Consider the following 15,364-nt stretch of genomic DNA (forward strand, 5'->3'; position numbering starts at 1 on the left):
TCTTTACTGGAATAAAATACATTGAGCTCCCTTGTGTATGAAAATTGCTATACAAATACGAACCTGTAATGTAAATAACACTGACAGTCTGTACGCCGGAGCACCGGAGAACTGAGAACAGATGAGGTCAAATATCAGCCTCAAAGGTTTTGCGAAAAGTGAGCTCAGATACTTCTCATTATGACCCTTGGAGGTGCATTTAATCTACTTTCTGCTCCTACAAGGTGAAGAAGTATTGATCTTCGGACACGGCGTGTGTGTTGAATGGGCAGTAATGAAAGAAGGAGAGAGGGCTCAGGCTGTGTATTGTATCAAGACTTTGTCTGCACACCGCTATAAAGTGCATTGTTTTAAACAAAAGGCTAATTAAAGAGCCCCAAACCTTGTTTTATTTCTGCTGCCATGGTCATTTTTTTTTACTTGTTACATCTTTGGTCTTTAATTAGCAGACTGCTCAACTGCACACATTTTGCAGAAATGTTTCTTTTTCTTCTCCCGAACACAATCTGGCTAATTATCTTGAAATATGAAATGATATAAGCAGTACAGACAATGGATGGATGGATAACAACATCGCTTGCTAGCTCGCGCTTGCTAGCTCGCGCTTGCTAGCTCGCGCTTGCTAGCTCGCGCTTGCTAGCTCGCGCTTGCTAGCTCGCGCTTGCTAGCTCGCGCTTGCTAGCTCGCGCTTGCTAGCTCGCGCTTGCTAGCTCGCGCTTGCTAGCTCGCGCTTGCTAGCTCGCGCTTGCTAGCTCGCGCATGCTAGCTCGCGCATGCTAGCTCGCGCATGCTAGCTCGCGCATGCTAGCTCGCGCATGCTAGCTCGCGCATGCTAGCTCGCGCATGCTAGCTCGCGCATGCTAGCTCGCGCATGCTAGCTCGCGCATGCTAGCTCGCGCATGCTAGCTCGCGCATGCTAGCTCGCGCATGCTAGCTCGCGCATGCTAGCTCGCGCATGCTAGCTCGCGCATGCTAGCTCGCGCATGCTAGCTCGCGCATGCTAGCTCGCGCATGCTAGCTCGCGCTTGATCTGGGTAATAACATATCATCTGTCACATTATTGCCATTTCTGTAACTATTATAATGCTTTCCCATAAATTCTGTAAATGCACACGTAGCAAGTTTAGCTCTTTGTACTCAAGCGCCTGCGCCATCTTTCACTAAACTGCATCAGAGGACACTGAAGATTTGCAACAAATCTTTATAACATTCAATTGATGCGCTTAACACCTTGATGTCGCACGTTGCCGCCTCAATGGAATACCAGATGTTGGACTAATCCAGCTAATTGTTACGAGCTCGGAAGCATCGGCGGTAAATAGGATGCTCAATTTGTGGGGTGAAGTTGGAGGAAGCTGGAGAAATGGTGCATTGGATGCCTTTAGATGTAAATTATTTTCAGCCCAGCATCAGCCAGATGTCCCGTCTGACGATGTCATCAATCAAAAGTGTGACTTTATGGCATGAAGAAGCTGGGCTGCCATCTTGGGAAAATAACTTAGCATGTGTTGATTACTCATGCCGCCATCTTATAGCATTTTTTTTTAAACATAAAAACAATTTTATGTTCTTTCTGGCTCCTGCTTTTTGGTACTTTTGGTAAGATTGGGCAAGGCTTCTTTTTTTTTTTCTTCATAATTTTAAACCATGCTGTTTTGGACTTGGCTTTTTTTTTAGGTACACCTTTTGCCTCCACATCACAAAATCACAACAGTTCTGATCTCATTCTCTGTTTATCCCTGACAAATCCGCCTTACATTCCTCCTTGAACAACACAAGAGAAAGTTTCTAATTCCAACACGGCCAGCCCTTCTGAGAAGTCAAATGAGGTTACTGATTTCTCAACACAGTGCGGTCACTTTCGCTCGCCGCCGATGAAAAACGACGGCCTGCAAACGAATGACGCCGGCTAATCTCGACCTTGGCGCACGTAAAACGCTGGCTATGTCTCGTCATTAAGCTTGTCATTTAACTCCACCATCGCTCGCCTGATGGCTTGCGACTGCTCAGCTAAACAAGGTTACACCTGAACAATTTAACTCCCCTGTAAAAAGAATTTTAAAAAACATATTCACAGTTATTTTATGGTGAAGGTTCATCAAATGACAGCTTGTGGAAGTTTGTGCTTTATCTCTCCCCCCTAGAGATATTTCTGGCTCCAAAAAGAAAAAAAAAAAAAAAAAAAAAAACAGGCTCGAAAATTAAAGTTTAAGGCATAAGATAAATGAGTAATTTTGCTGCCAAAAATTAGAGCCAACAAACACTGCTGCTGTGCTGCAATAACCGCTCGGCTCCGAAACAATGCGCGTTGCCCTTGGCGTAGCAATCTCACAAATTACCTCTTCAAATGAGAAAACGCCGCCACTCCATGTTTATGTGTGAGAATGTGGCCGCTGTTGCGTTTGAGGTCGCTAAAAAGCGCACCGAGAACATATTGAACGCCGGACAGAATGCGCCTTGAAACAACACACAATGGCGAGGAAAATTACAGCGGCTGCATCACCTTCTTGACAAGCGCAATAAATATTTAATATCATTTCCACCCTCTGTGCGATGGAACTAAAATTAGTTTGGATCCTCAGAGTTTTTCTTGTTTTTTTTTTTTTTTTTGGGAGGGGGGGCGCTGATTAATCTCAAGGATCTAAATTATACACTTGGTTCCAGCGATTCCTCCAAAAGTTTTAAAACTTATGACAGCTTTGTAAATTAACAATACATGATTATTTAAGCAGCTGTTCCTGGAAAAATTCTGCAATTCTAAAAAGTGGTTTTAAATCATAGAAGAAAGTAATAACGGTTGTGTAGTAATTGTTCTGTGCGTCACTCCCTATAGTTGTGATGTGGGAATTAAAAAGCAACTCGACTTAAATCTGCGTAAATAGCGGCAGCAAGAAGTCACTACCATTTCACATTCTTATCTGATGTCGAGAGATGCCACTAGCGTTGCGCAGCGCAGATGAACAACAGCGGATGTGATATAAGTCCTTTCCCTTCCATTTGTAACGTTGTTCGATTTCAATCGGTAATAAAACAATCACCGCCTAAATGGCTTGCCCCTTCCACCTTTATTAACAATCTCAGAGGAGTGAAGAAAGACCGTTAGGATTAAGGTGACAATGCACATTACGGTTTTATGTCTCTTATGACCCATAAGAGCAGTTTATTGAAAAATAATTCCTGAATCATGTCCCCCCCCCTCATCAATCAATAATACATGGGTCTTGTGACATAATGGCAGAGGAAAAATAACTGTTACAATAGTACTTAACTCATTTACTGCCATTGACGGATAAAGACGTCAAAGATCCATTTTTTTTATTATTTATTTTATTTTATTTTTTTACTTGGCTGGTAGTGTACTCAAAACCTGAAGAAATCTAAAAAAAAAAAAACAACCTTAAACAACCCAAATGCTAAATCTAAGCGCTAGCCCTCACCAAGCCTAACTCCCGATTAAAATGTTTTTTGTTTTTTTTTCTCCATGATGTCAAAGTGTTTCCATTTACGTCCCTTGTATGATCCTGTGATGAGTGCAGCGCCCACCGTGGTCATAAACAAGCCCAACTAAGCATCCAACAAGCCCGCCAGCAGATCTGTGGGGCCGCGCTTAGGCACAGCGTTCATTTATTGCATTCCTCAGGGGAACCGCGGGTATCTGGACTCATTGGCGTAGGCCATCTATCTCATCTATGGGAAGATAGTTCAATCGTTAGCGAAAGGGTCTACAGACTCAAATGACAGACCGGCCATGCCTTTCAAATATAAATAAAAGTGAAATGTCAATTCCAATGGAGGTTTGTGTTGAGAGCGCCCAACAAATTGTTGGAAAGCCAGTTTTGAAATCAGAAGCCAGTAATTGTTTGTTCTTCAATTTATTTTAAAAGGGCAGGATTGGTAAAAAAAAAAAAAAGAAATGGCAATATCTCATATCCAAATGTTAAAAGTGAAGAAATTGTGCGAAAAACAGGAAGTTGACGCACATGATTGGCCCTTTGCCAGCCACATAAAATGAGATTGCGGGCCATTTCTGACCCCCGGGCCTTGAGTTTGACACCACGGCCAAGAGAGTCAAACATTGGTTCCAATGTTATATTCTTTTGTATTAGCGCTCATTTTTTTCCCCAATCAAATCATAGATGCGTGTCAGCACTTCCATTTGAGTTTTCAAAAGATTCGAGATTGTTAGCAGTCAAAAATCTGCAAACACAACATTTGCTAACGGCTATATAAGTTCAATTTATTTAGGAATTAAATGGCAATGTTTATGCTAGCATGGTGCTAAATGTTAAGTAGCTAGTAGCTAACGACTTGTCATCTATCCGTCAGTGGGGCAATGTTGTCAAGGTTTACTGTTAACAAGCCACCAAACCATTAACAACAACGATGAGGAGGCCCGTCCTTGCCGCACCTGTTTCGCATTTGTCAACTTTTAGTGTGTGTGCGTGTGTGTGCGTGTGCGCGTCTGTGTGTGTGTGTCCTGATTCACAGCAGCTGCCCCTCCAGCACAATAACAAGAGAACTCTTTGTGTAAATTGGAATACAATCAAATCTGGGAGCCAAAGCCCATTACTTTTTTTTTTTTTTCATTTTTCACTCCTGACAATACTTGTTCCAAATCACGTTAATTTGATTAGCATAAATCATTTTCTCTTTGAATTTAAATGTTGTTTGTTCTTAAAATGACATTCAGCGAAAGAGGCTTGTGATAAAATTCCCTTTATTAAACGGATGTCCAGTGCATCTCAATGGCATTTCGTTACACATTTCCCAAAAGCAAGACAGCGCAGGTCTCGAGACCGCTGAGCACAAGTGTTAAAATACCGGTCCACGGTGACGGGAATTGGTACGAGTCTCTCCGATTCAGCGTTCATCCGGAGAGAATATGCTTCACAAAGGATGTGTAGTTGATGCACCCGTTGGCGTCCTCCTGTCCAGCCATGAGTCTGTCCACTTCGTCTTCCGTCATCCTCTCCCCGAGCGTCGCCAGGACGTGGCGCAGCTCGGCGCCCATGATGGTGCCGTTGCCTTCCTTGTCGAAGACTCGGAGGCCCTCCACGAAGTCTTCGAAGTTGCCTTGGTCTTTGGCGCGAGAAATGTGCTGCAGCATAGGCAGGAAGGTCTCAAAGTCCACCATCTTGGAGCTCATCTCCTCCGGCCGCGGCTTCCCGAGCACCTTGAGCACATCGGCGTTGGTGGGGTTCTGGCCGAGGGCCCGCATCACGTCTCCGCACTGGGCGTACGTGATCTTCATCTCGCCCTTCTGCGTTCTGTCGAACAAAGTGAACGCCTCCTTGAAGTCCTCGATCTGATCGGCGGTGAACTCGAGGGTGATGCTCTTGGGATCGAAGTCGGGTTCCTTGGGAGGCTCTGGTCGCTCGGCGGTGTGAGCCAGCTTTGAGCCCACGGAGGCCTTGGGCTCCGGCTTTTTGAGCTCGGGTTTTTTCGGTTCTATCTTCTTGGGTGCCATGTTTTACAGGGACGGAGAGGTGAACTGTGAAACGAGAAGGTCTGACGGGATTGGCAGGGTCGAGGGAGCACACAAGCCCTCCCCCCGCCTCGGCACTCTTTTATATGCGTCTCTTCCAGGGGAACCTCGCTGCAATTTTTACCAGTGCACTATAAAAGGAAGAAACCCAAAATAGATCCCTATAGCAAGTGATGTCAACATTAAGTATTGTTCTCAGCTGTTGTCATCTGGCCGGCGCTGCTATTTGCTGTCATTAGCCAGGGTCCAGTTGCATTAGGCCAAAAATGTTCTGTCTCTCCGACGGACAAAGGGATCAGAGTACGGATAATATATCACGCCACCAGGGAGAGCGACTAAAATAGCTCTTCTCGGCAACTGTTAAAAGTCTGGGAATCTGTGCATTCTGTGGGAATTTTTTTTTTTTTTTTTAACTTCTGCGGCCTCACGTTTATGTGACACAGTTGGAACATGATCTACTGTTATTACTCAACTTAAGTAAACTTCTGTTTACTAGTGTGAGATTTTTAACTCATTCAAAAAGTACATTCAATTACCTAGATCAGGGGTGGGCAAACTTTTGGATTGGTGGTCTACAATGGGTTCTAAAATTTGACCAGGAGCAGATGGATGGAGAGTTTTGGTCACCTCACCTCATCAGAGAAAAAAAAAAGATTTAATTTTCAATGGAAGTGAACAAAAGCATTACAACAATATATGTATTTGGAAAATCACAGTAAAATAAAACATGAACAAGGTTTATTCGTTTCATTTTTTTCAAGTTCGGCATGTGGCCCCCCAGGCCGTTGTTTGCCCACACCTGACCTTGACTGACATTTAACGAGTTAATTGTTGAAATAAATTATTTTTTTCAAAAGTAAATTTATTTTCTAAAAAATGCAAAGAAATTAAAACAAGAATTCAAAATCTTGAAATTATATATTTGGAAATAAATCTTTGGGTTCTCATTACGGGGTCTTTAGAATATGTTTTTTGTTATTAAAGTAAAAAGCAATATAAAAATTGCTTTTTTTTTCTTTTTTTTTAATATTTATTCCAAATGTGAAATAATGTACTGTGCCGCATGTTTTCTAGGTTGTCGTAAAGTCATTGACAGTCATAGAAAAAATAAATTCCCTTGAAGGAAAATCGGCAGCATCTTTTATAAGGTTCCACGTTTAATAATTCAAGTGGACGGCACATAACGTCAGTTCAAGAGGCGGCCCCTCGTTCTCTACCCCACAAAACACACCAAAACAATTACCATAAACACCCTTTTTACGGAGATCTCCAACCGGGAATAAAACTTTCCTACGTGGTTCGTCATCATTCTGCTCACTTATTTTATCATTGTTACAACCGCAAACAGATCAACCCAGCGTAATGGCTTCATGAGATGCCACTTACTGACACATCGGAATTAAGTAGTCCATTAAATAGCATTTCTGACACACAAACACAGCTCGTCCCCGTTGACAGACCAACACAGTCGCCGACCCCGCTGGAGGAAACCCAAGATTTGTCCTAGAATGGCCCGAGTATGCTCCCCGCTACATCAGTTGCCCGGCAACAGCCTCGCTCTCATCATGTATGCCCAACCTGACGCGGTGATTTGTGGCAGACCTGCAAATGCGACATTTGCGGTCAACAGGCAGCACGGGGCTGCGACTTCTTTCTTTTTAGCGGCTAGCATATTCCAGAGATGAAATGTGGCAAATTACAATTTGATAGCCTTGCAGAAAAATCAGAATGCGGATGATTTGAACAGGGAGCGTTAATTAAATGAGGCTGCCTGAGGCGGTTTTATTCCTCTCCGGCATCATTGGGTGCAGGTCAACAAATGCAAGTGCATTTTCACCGCGAGAAGTTTTACCCGGAACGAGGAACTTTTGGATAAGTGTTTGGTTTGTGGGATCTGTTATACATGTAAATTCGTGCTGGGGTATTTTATTGTTGTAAAAATAAGGAGAATGATGCCTCAGAGAGTTCCAGGAACCTTTGACAAGGAATCTGCTGCACTGAAATGTAATTGGAACCTTTTAGCGTAATAAATTGCAAATACTAGGGATAGACCGATTATCAGCCGGGCCGATTATCGGGGCAAATTTTTGGCATTTTGGCGATTTTAGGCATCTGACTTTTTTTTATTTAATTTTATTTTTCAAGCTGGTTTATTTTGGCTCGCTGCAGCACACATCTCTGTCTCGCTCTCTCTCTCTCTCTCTCTCTCTGCTGTGCTCGTGGCCCTGCCTGCAGAAGCAGATTCAATTGGTTCCCTGTAGCAACAACATCTAAAAAAGCTTTAATATGTTGTAAATCACTAAAGTTGTTTAATAAATATGTGCTTAAAGGCCTTTAAACTAAGTTTTGGAGTTTTTATTTTTCCAAATTTTGAAACCATTTTAACCCTTTTTTCATCAAATGAATATCGGCTTCAAATATCGGTCATCAACCTCCATGACTACTAATAATCGGCATCGGTCCCGAAAAAAAAATCACTAACAAATACCAAGACAACTTGTTGACGCATTTTTTTCCCTTGGCACAATCGAAACAAAAAGAACACTAAGTGAATTGGAATATTCTTGAGTTCAAGTGCGTTCTAGCACAAAGCCCAAAACTGGTCAAGGCAAATTATGACCCAGTTCTCATCCAGTTTTTTTATTTACAAGCATCATTCTTTTGTTAGATCCTTGTTTAAACAAAAGGAGGCATTTCCGAGACTTACGCCTTGCACTGGATTAAACCGGCAGTCGAGAGCAGATGCAAAAGTTTTGTCTGCATTCTCCCGGCTAGAAAAGGGCCTCCGAAGACATGTTTGGTCCACTTTCTCTGGGATTAAGTGTCTGAATTAAACATAGTGGCATTCCAGCTGAGAAAATCACCTGGTAAGCTCCAAGGAAAACATCTTCTAAGCCTTTGTGCTGCTGGGATAAACAGGTAAAAGCCATTCGGAGACACGCGCCAAAACAGCATCACAGACGCATCAGAAATAGACCGGTCCGGCTGAGCAGGAGAGGATTGGACCACCAAGCCAAGTACTCCAAAGAGAATCGAGGAGTATGAATAGCCTGGAAACTTCTCTAATCTCCCTGTCAGAATTCCAAGTCGAGCTCGGGAGAAACGGGCATAGTGCTCATTCGTAGCCCGGGAGATGAGGCAATTGTGCTGTGTGATCTCGCGGCTATTGTCTGACTCACGACTACCTCAAAGAAGTGATGCCAAACGAGAACAGCCAAAAAAAAAAAAAAGTTGATGGTGCGCAAAGGATCATAACATTCATTTTGGCAAGCAGCCGCTGTGTACTTTCTCTTTGTATCCAGAAGAGCAATTGGAACTCAATAGGATGGAATCAAAGACGCATTTTTAGAACAACAACTCTGATCATTTTTGTTTGGGGAGATGCACCGTATCAATCACAACGATGGGGGTCACGGCGGGCATCTAAAAGAGCGCACTAGTGATGGGACATTATTTTCAAGGAATGTTGCTGTCAAGTGAGTGAGTATATTTTTGTAACCGATTAATCGCCAAAAAATGTCCATAATTAATTATGATTAATCACATTTTTTAACTACTATTTTTTGTCAAGCTTATATTTGAATAAAATCTTGGAATTAATGCAAAATCACCATAAATGAATTACATTTAATTCAATAATATATATATATATATATATATATATTCATTTATATTATTTATATCTATTCATTTATTTATTTATTCATTTATTTATGTCATTATTATTATTATTATTATTATTTCTGCAGTGCATGATCATTCTGCATTTTTTGCAAATGGGCAATGTAAAATTAAGTGCCATGTTTTTAACATTTAGCCGACATTTTTCCAAGACGTTTGCACGTACTTTACAAATTTGTTCAAAGTTGTAGACTAATAGTGCTCAGCTAATACGCAAGGTGACAGAATCCCACAAACTCGTTGTGCAGCTGCAGCACAAACACGGGAATGAGAATGGCTACTTGCACACTTTTTAAAGTTTTTAAACTTAACTAAATATGCAAATAAATAAATCTAGAGTTGGTGTTGAGTAAACGGAGACTTGCTAGTTTGACAGCCCACTTCCGCCGCAACTATTGTCTTTCCTTTCCTTTTTTTTTTAAATTCATTTCTTCTTGCTTGTCTTCACTTGTGCGTGAAGCGCATTTTACTGTTTTCTCGCAGCGGGGGAGAGATGACAGAGAGAAGCCGGTGAGGGCAAAGAGAAGGGACCAGAAAAGCTGAATGTCTGCTGTAATTAAGCAAGTGAAGTATTGGAACAGACAGTGCCTTCGCCAGCTCTAATTCTTCAAACATGGTCTTGATTAAACTGTTTACACAGTTGTGTGTGCAAACGGCTTCCTGGAAGAGTCATCCCATTATAACAATTCAACAGCATTACCGTTTTGTTAGCCCGTTTCGTTTTTGGTTCATTTAAACGTTTGTCCTCGTTATCAAGTTCTATGCTGATGCTGATGTCGAGGAACCGCTCACCTCCAAGTTGACATTTTTTCAGTGATAATTGACGGACGGTATTGAGGAAAATAAAAACTTTTTGAGTTTTAATCTTTTCCCTGTTTTTATGTCGGCAAGAAAACTAGCATTTGTGATATTAATATGTCGCAACACAGTTGACTTCCAATTTGGAGGGATTTTGGGAAATGAGGGATAGGAAATGAAATTCATCCAAAACAGTAAAATTATAACCATTGTCGTTCATATCTGTCATTCAGGTTTAGAATTAATATAAACAAAATTTCAATGGGAAATGCTTAAGATGACGTTTTGCATTAATTTTTATTTAATGACATTTTTTTTCTCTGCTGTATAATATTTTCCTGAAATCTTGCACCTTATATGAAGGGATTGCACATGTAAAATAACTTCCAGAGTAACACTACGATGTAAATCATATTATATTTGTGATTTATGTCATTCCCGGAAGGTCCCTACTGAAGGAATTAAATAGCAAAAACTAGTTGTTAATAAAATTATAAAAAATATATATATAATTATGATTAATTTGATGCTCATTGAAATGAGGTTTCGACTGAGGTCATTTTAATGTCATCATATTGTGCTGCTTGCAATTGAATTTTATTTATTTATTTATTTATTTTGTAAGACCAAGTTGGCGGGAGAAAGTGGCGGAGGCTTTGACTGGCGTTTGGACATTTAACGCCTCCCTGTCAAAAAAAGAATAAATTGAGTCTTGATGGCTGACCTTTAAGGTCCTTTCAATTTGATTTACAAGTACGCACCGTTGCCATGATATTTGGGTTCCTATTTTAGAAGGTTACCTAAAGTCAGACCCGGTCCAGATGCATCAGTGAAATACAACCGCCGTCTCAGTAGCTAACCCGTGTCGGCTCGGACAGACCGATGGGCCGCCTGCAGTCATTCCCGGTGTTATCTGCCGGATTAAAGTCTGGCCCTCTGTCCGCCTCGTCACACCGATATAAAAACAAACACACGGCAAAGATCTCCACAAAACATCCTCGCATCCAGCCATGCGTGGACTGGTGGAAGCCGGCCACTCGCTGGAGTCCAAAGGGAATGACAGACATCAGTTGGAGATTTAGTGGTGGGATTTGAAGGCCCCGCCCCCCGCTCGCCTTCAAATACTGAACACCTCAGAATAGCACAGAATGCAGACAGCTATACAAAGTGCAAATAAAAACTGATCGGAAAAAAAAAAAATACTTCCAACAGTTTCGCTGGATTGTCAGGAAAGTAGTTTCACACTGTGCGACCCTCGGTGGTGTACACACTCCAATTTACACCTGCATACCCTATTTAGAATCACACTGAGGAAGTAGATTATAAAACACCTCGCCTAATTTAGGCTTTTTTTTATGAAAAATCATGAAAAATATATTTCTAATGCAACAGTGGACAATATGAAGAGAAGTGGAAAAAAAAAAGCGATTGTTTGGATTGTTTGGATGTAAAATATCCTTAAATTTATTTTCGACGCCGTTTGTCCTCTGGAGGTCACGGCCCCCGGGCGAGCTGGAGCCAGTCCGTGCTAAATGAGTGCCATTTGTAAACCTGTGACAATTCAGAGTCTTCCATTAACCTAATTTGCATGTTTGTACAAATCCAGAGATTGTACTTTAGCACCTAAAATAGGACACGGTACATCTTTTTGTTTATTTGTCTTTTTTTTTTTCTAGGTTTGATGAGAATTGTGTAAGACTTTGAGAGGTAGTTTTTCATCTAAGATCAGATACAATTTACGTGTCATAACAAAAAGCCAAACAGGAGGATTTTCGACACACAAACACACTTAAAGGGATCATATTGCACCCCCCCCCCAGCCCCACCCCCCGTTGGTCCGTTTTTTTAATAACAGGCTCAATTCACTCATTCACTACCAGCAGAGTAAAATAAATGGATCTTTGACGTCTTTAGCCGTCAATGGCGGTAAAAGAGTTCATGTAATTTTTTTTTTAATGAATTTTAAAAAATTATATTAGGTTGCATTTTCAATTGTATTTAGTTTCGGACAATCAATACAAAACAAAGAAGTTTAAAAACGCCCTCTCCCTCCATGTTCTGCCTGGAGTCACGTCAGGGACCGGTAACAATTTGTCTGTTCAAAGTCCGCTGTAAATAACGACGGTTATAACATCAAAATAACGGGACACACAAAATAGATGTGAACATATCTACTTTTGCAATGCTTCAACCTCTAATAACATCATAAATAAATTAGCCTTATGGCTAACTTAAAAGTGAATGAGCATATTACGTACGGTTTCTGTTTTCTTAAATAAGTCACCAAGCACTCTTCTACTTTATTTTACCTTCCCCACTATGAAGTGAAGGAAGCCCGGATATTTATATTTATTTTTATGTTGAAGTGAATAATGATCGTCTATCCTTCACAGGCTTTACCTTATAAAGCTTTTTAGTCGCCTTTTTGAGCGATCCAGACGTTCAAAGAGACATTTACCACTTCAAGCAAGGTCGCAAAGAAAACATCCAGTGGAATTTTAGAAATAAGAACGCTGTCAATATGATTAAGTGGAACGGACACACGGCAACGGCAGACCTGAAGAAAAGCGGAAACGCGCGGCTTTACGATCATATTTAAATGAATACTGATGAGTTAGGTGATTATTTCAAAAATAATTTTCGAGCTACTTTAAAAACTCTGTTTTAAAAAAAAAAAAAAGGATTATACAGTATGACCGTATTCCTTCATTGTGTCTTTGCGCATCGCAAAGTGTAGCGACTTAGCTATCAGTTTTGCTAACCATGTGACCTAAACAGAAGGGGGAGATATTGATCTTAAATTAAGGTCAAACGCTCTCACTCTTCAATTACACTGTCCAAGGACTTGGAGCTTGTTTGAGATTGACAGATCCGAGAAGACTAGATTAAGATTGGAAAAAAAGATTATCAAGATGACAGATGCCAAAAGCCCTGGCAGGGATTGATAAACATTGAAAGTGTTTTTTTTTTTGGTTTTTTTTTTGCGTGTGTGTGTGTGTCTTTTGTTGACTTGGCGACATGCAATAAACGCACACATTTTGAGTGTGAAAATAAACAGGTCCCGTCGCCAAGCAATTACATGGCAAGTCAGTGATAGAGTGGGGGAAAAATTAAGTGTGATTGAAGTTAGTCACATAAATATCCGTAAAGATAAATATATTAGACGCAAAAAAGCAAGTCAAATAAGCAAGGGGAAAAAAACTAGCCAAGGACAATTAATTCACCACCGGCCGAGCAAAAAAAAAAAAAAAAAAAATTATCTTTAACGTCTTTAGCCGTTAATGGTAGTAAATAAGTTAATTTAATGCGAAATTAGAATTGGTACAATTAAGCAATTATAACAAATGAGGGTGACATCCCAACAGCGAGTCGATATGGCCATATGTATACGTTTAGTTTACTGTGCGTCTGACCTTGCAAGTCGGGACGAATATAAAAGTGAATATCTGAATCCATGCAAGAGGCCACCGTGGCCTTTTTTCCCATTATCAAACTGTCAGGATGTCACGGTGGGATAGCGGTGCCGTTAAAGAAGAAGAGGCGAGTGTCATATGAAAGGAAGTCAATCTGTAGAGCAAAACAACGGGAGTCGCTGGACCTTGAAAATAGTACTCTCTTCCAATTCATATGTGTGACTGCTTTGCAGTTGTATTAAAAAAAAAAAAGTACTTTTGATGCAACATAAAAAAGGTAGGCAAGGCTAACGTTTATGCTGTTTAGCAGGAAGAGATTTTGAGCAAGCCAATCAAGTTAAAACACCCAAATTAACTAATTACCGTAAAAAAATATATAAAAAACTGATTGCGGCATACCCCAAGGTTCAATTCTGGGTCCCTTTTTTTTTTTCTTTTCCCGCTCGGGTCCATCCTCCATATATTCACAGGCTACAATGTGCTACTCAAGTACTTAAAAGAGGTCAAAGCATGGATGACTTTTACCTTCTTTAGTCAGTCAAGGATTTTGCCTCGGGCGTCACCAGACCTCTGCACGCCACCGTAGCATGATTCACGCGTGACGGCGCAAGTGCCCTCGTGTCATTCTTCTTTATTTCGCAGCAACCCGTGCGACGCTACAGTCAAGAGCTACAACAGAGATGACTTTTTTTTTTTTTTAGGCCCCGCACTCAAGTAGAGCTTGGGTGTTTGAGGTTTATATAGGGGATGGTGGGAATTGGCGGGGGTGTGTGTGTGTGTGGGGGGGGGGTCATTATAGTCCGTCAGCCGTCAGAGTGTGGGTCTCCATCTTGCTGAGTGATTGAGCGATAAGGCAGTCACAAGCCATGCAGGCGAGTCGTACATCAAGCAAATACAAGCCACCTCCGCTAGCACCGCCCCCCCCACCACATCCCCAAGGTGATATTGACTGGGGCTGGAAAAAGAAGCGGCGAGAAAGAAATGTCTACACTCAGCATGCTAACGTCATACTTGAATTAATCGAAAGCATGTTGGAGGCCCTTTTTGTGTGCGGCTGCTCACAATTAAAAAGGACCGTCACTAGTCGGCTTGGCACATGCAAGATATTTTAAAATGCTTTGTAATGGTTTGGATGCTGAGAGGCTTTTTTTATTCATAATGTAAAAATACTAGACTTAGTATTTTTGATTGTTGCAATTATATTTTTTTTGTTTTGTTTTTCCTCTTTACGATTTTACGGTTTCTTTTGCACGTCATTGTGCCTATTAAAGTTTTGTTGTTGCTTTTTCATCAGGGTAATTTGTGAGCAATCAATTTCTTTTGTGATTCATTGTGCCTGGTCAACTATTGATTTTTTTTTGGTTTGTTGTCAGAAATATTTTTCTTAAGACAAACTAACAGCAATGTCATTTTGAGAACATTTATTGTGTGGACCTCCAAAGTCAAAATCGGGACTATATTGTGAAAACAAACCGAAACCTAAAACGAAGATGTGACGGCCTGATGGAATTATGGCGGTGACATCCAAATGCGATGTGAAATACAAATCATAATTTCATCACAGATAACACACACATGACCAGTGGTGGTTTTGATTGACATGATAATAAATGCACCGATAAGTTTGATTGTGGTTTAAACTTATAAGCAACAACGATAACGACACAGTAATATTTAGCTTGCATGACGACACTCCGGGAACTGCTGCAAGTTGGAGATGGAATAGTTGCAAGAATTACGAGGGATCTGTAAGCCTATGAACGCCCTTATGCTCACGCGCAGCAACACTCAAGTCGAGGGTTTTGGGTTATCTACCATCAAGTCAGACCACTTTTTCTTTTTCCAACTGTCCTTCTATCAAACCGACCGCTTTCGCTCCAGCGGTGACCTCCTGCCATTTGTCGCATTTTCTTTTGTCCGTGGTTGCCGCCGAGGCCGTCCAACAATATCGCCTTTCTTGCCGTCACCTCGCCAAGAACAACCTCGA

At 41.1% G+C, this 15,364-nt stretch overlaps 2 protein-coding genes across 2 annotated transcripts in view; both read right to left on the reverse strand.

The window, feature by feature from the left end:
* The window catches only part of astn2 (astrotactin 2), a 228,018-nt gene that overhangs the window by 189,290 nt on the left and 23,364 nt on the right, over window positions 1–15,364 (reverse strand). The window lies entirely within an intron of this gene.
* LOC148319113 (myosin light polypeptide 6) overlaps window positions 4,701–15,364 on the reverse strand; it is a 34,025-nt gene continuing 23,361 nt past the window's right edge. Inside the window, exon 3 of the mRNA XM_088280730.1 lies at window positions 4,701–5,616. Within this exon, the coding sequence (XP_088136856.1) occupies window positions 4,868–5,467 (600 nt within the window). The 5' untranslated portion in view covers window positions 5,468–5,616 and the 3' untranslated portion in view covers window positions 4,701–4,867. The remainder of the gene's footprint in view (window positions 5,617–15,364) is intronic.

Source organism: Idiotropiscis lumnitzeri, chromosome 18, assembly GCF_059441095.1.
Source record: "Idiotropiscis lumnitzeri isolate Australia: NSW breed Sydney's pygmy pipehorse chromosome 18, RoL_Ilum_1.0, whole genome shotgun sequence".
Classification (NCBI taxonomy): domain Eukaryota; kingdom Metazoa; phylum Chordata; class Actinopteri; order Syngnathiformes; family Syngnathidae; genus Idiotropiscis; species Idiotropiscis lumnitzeri.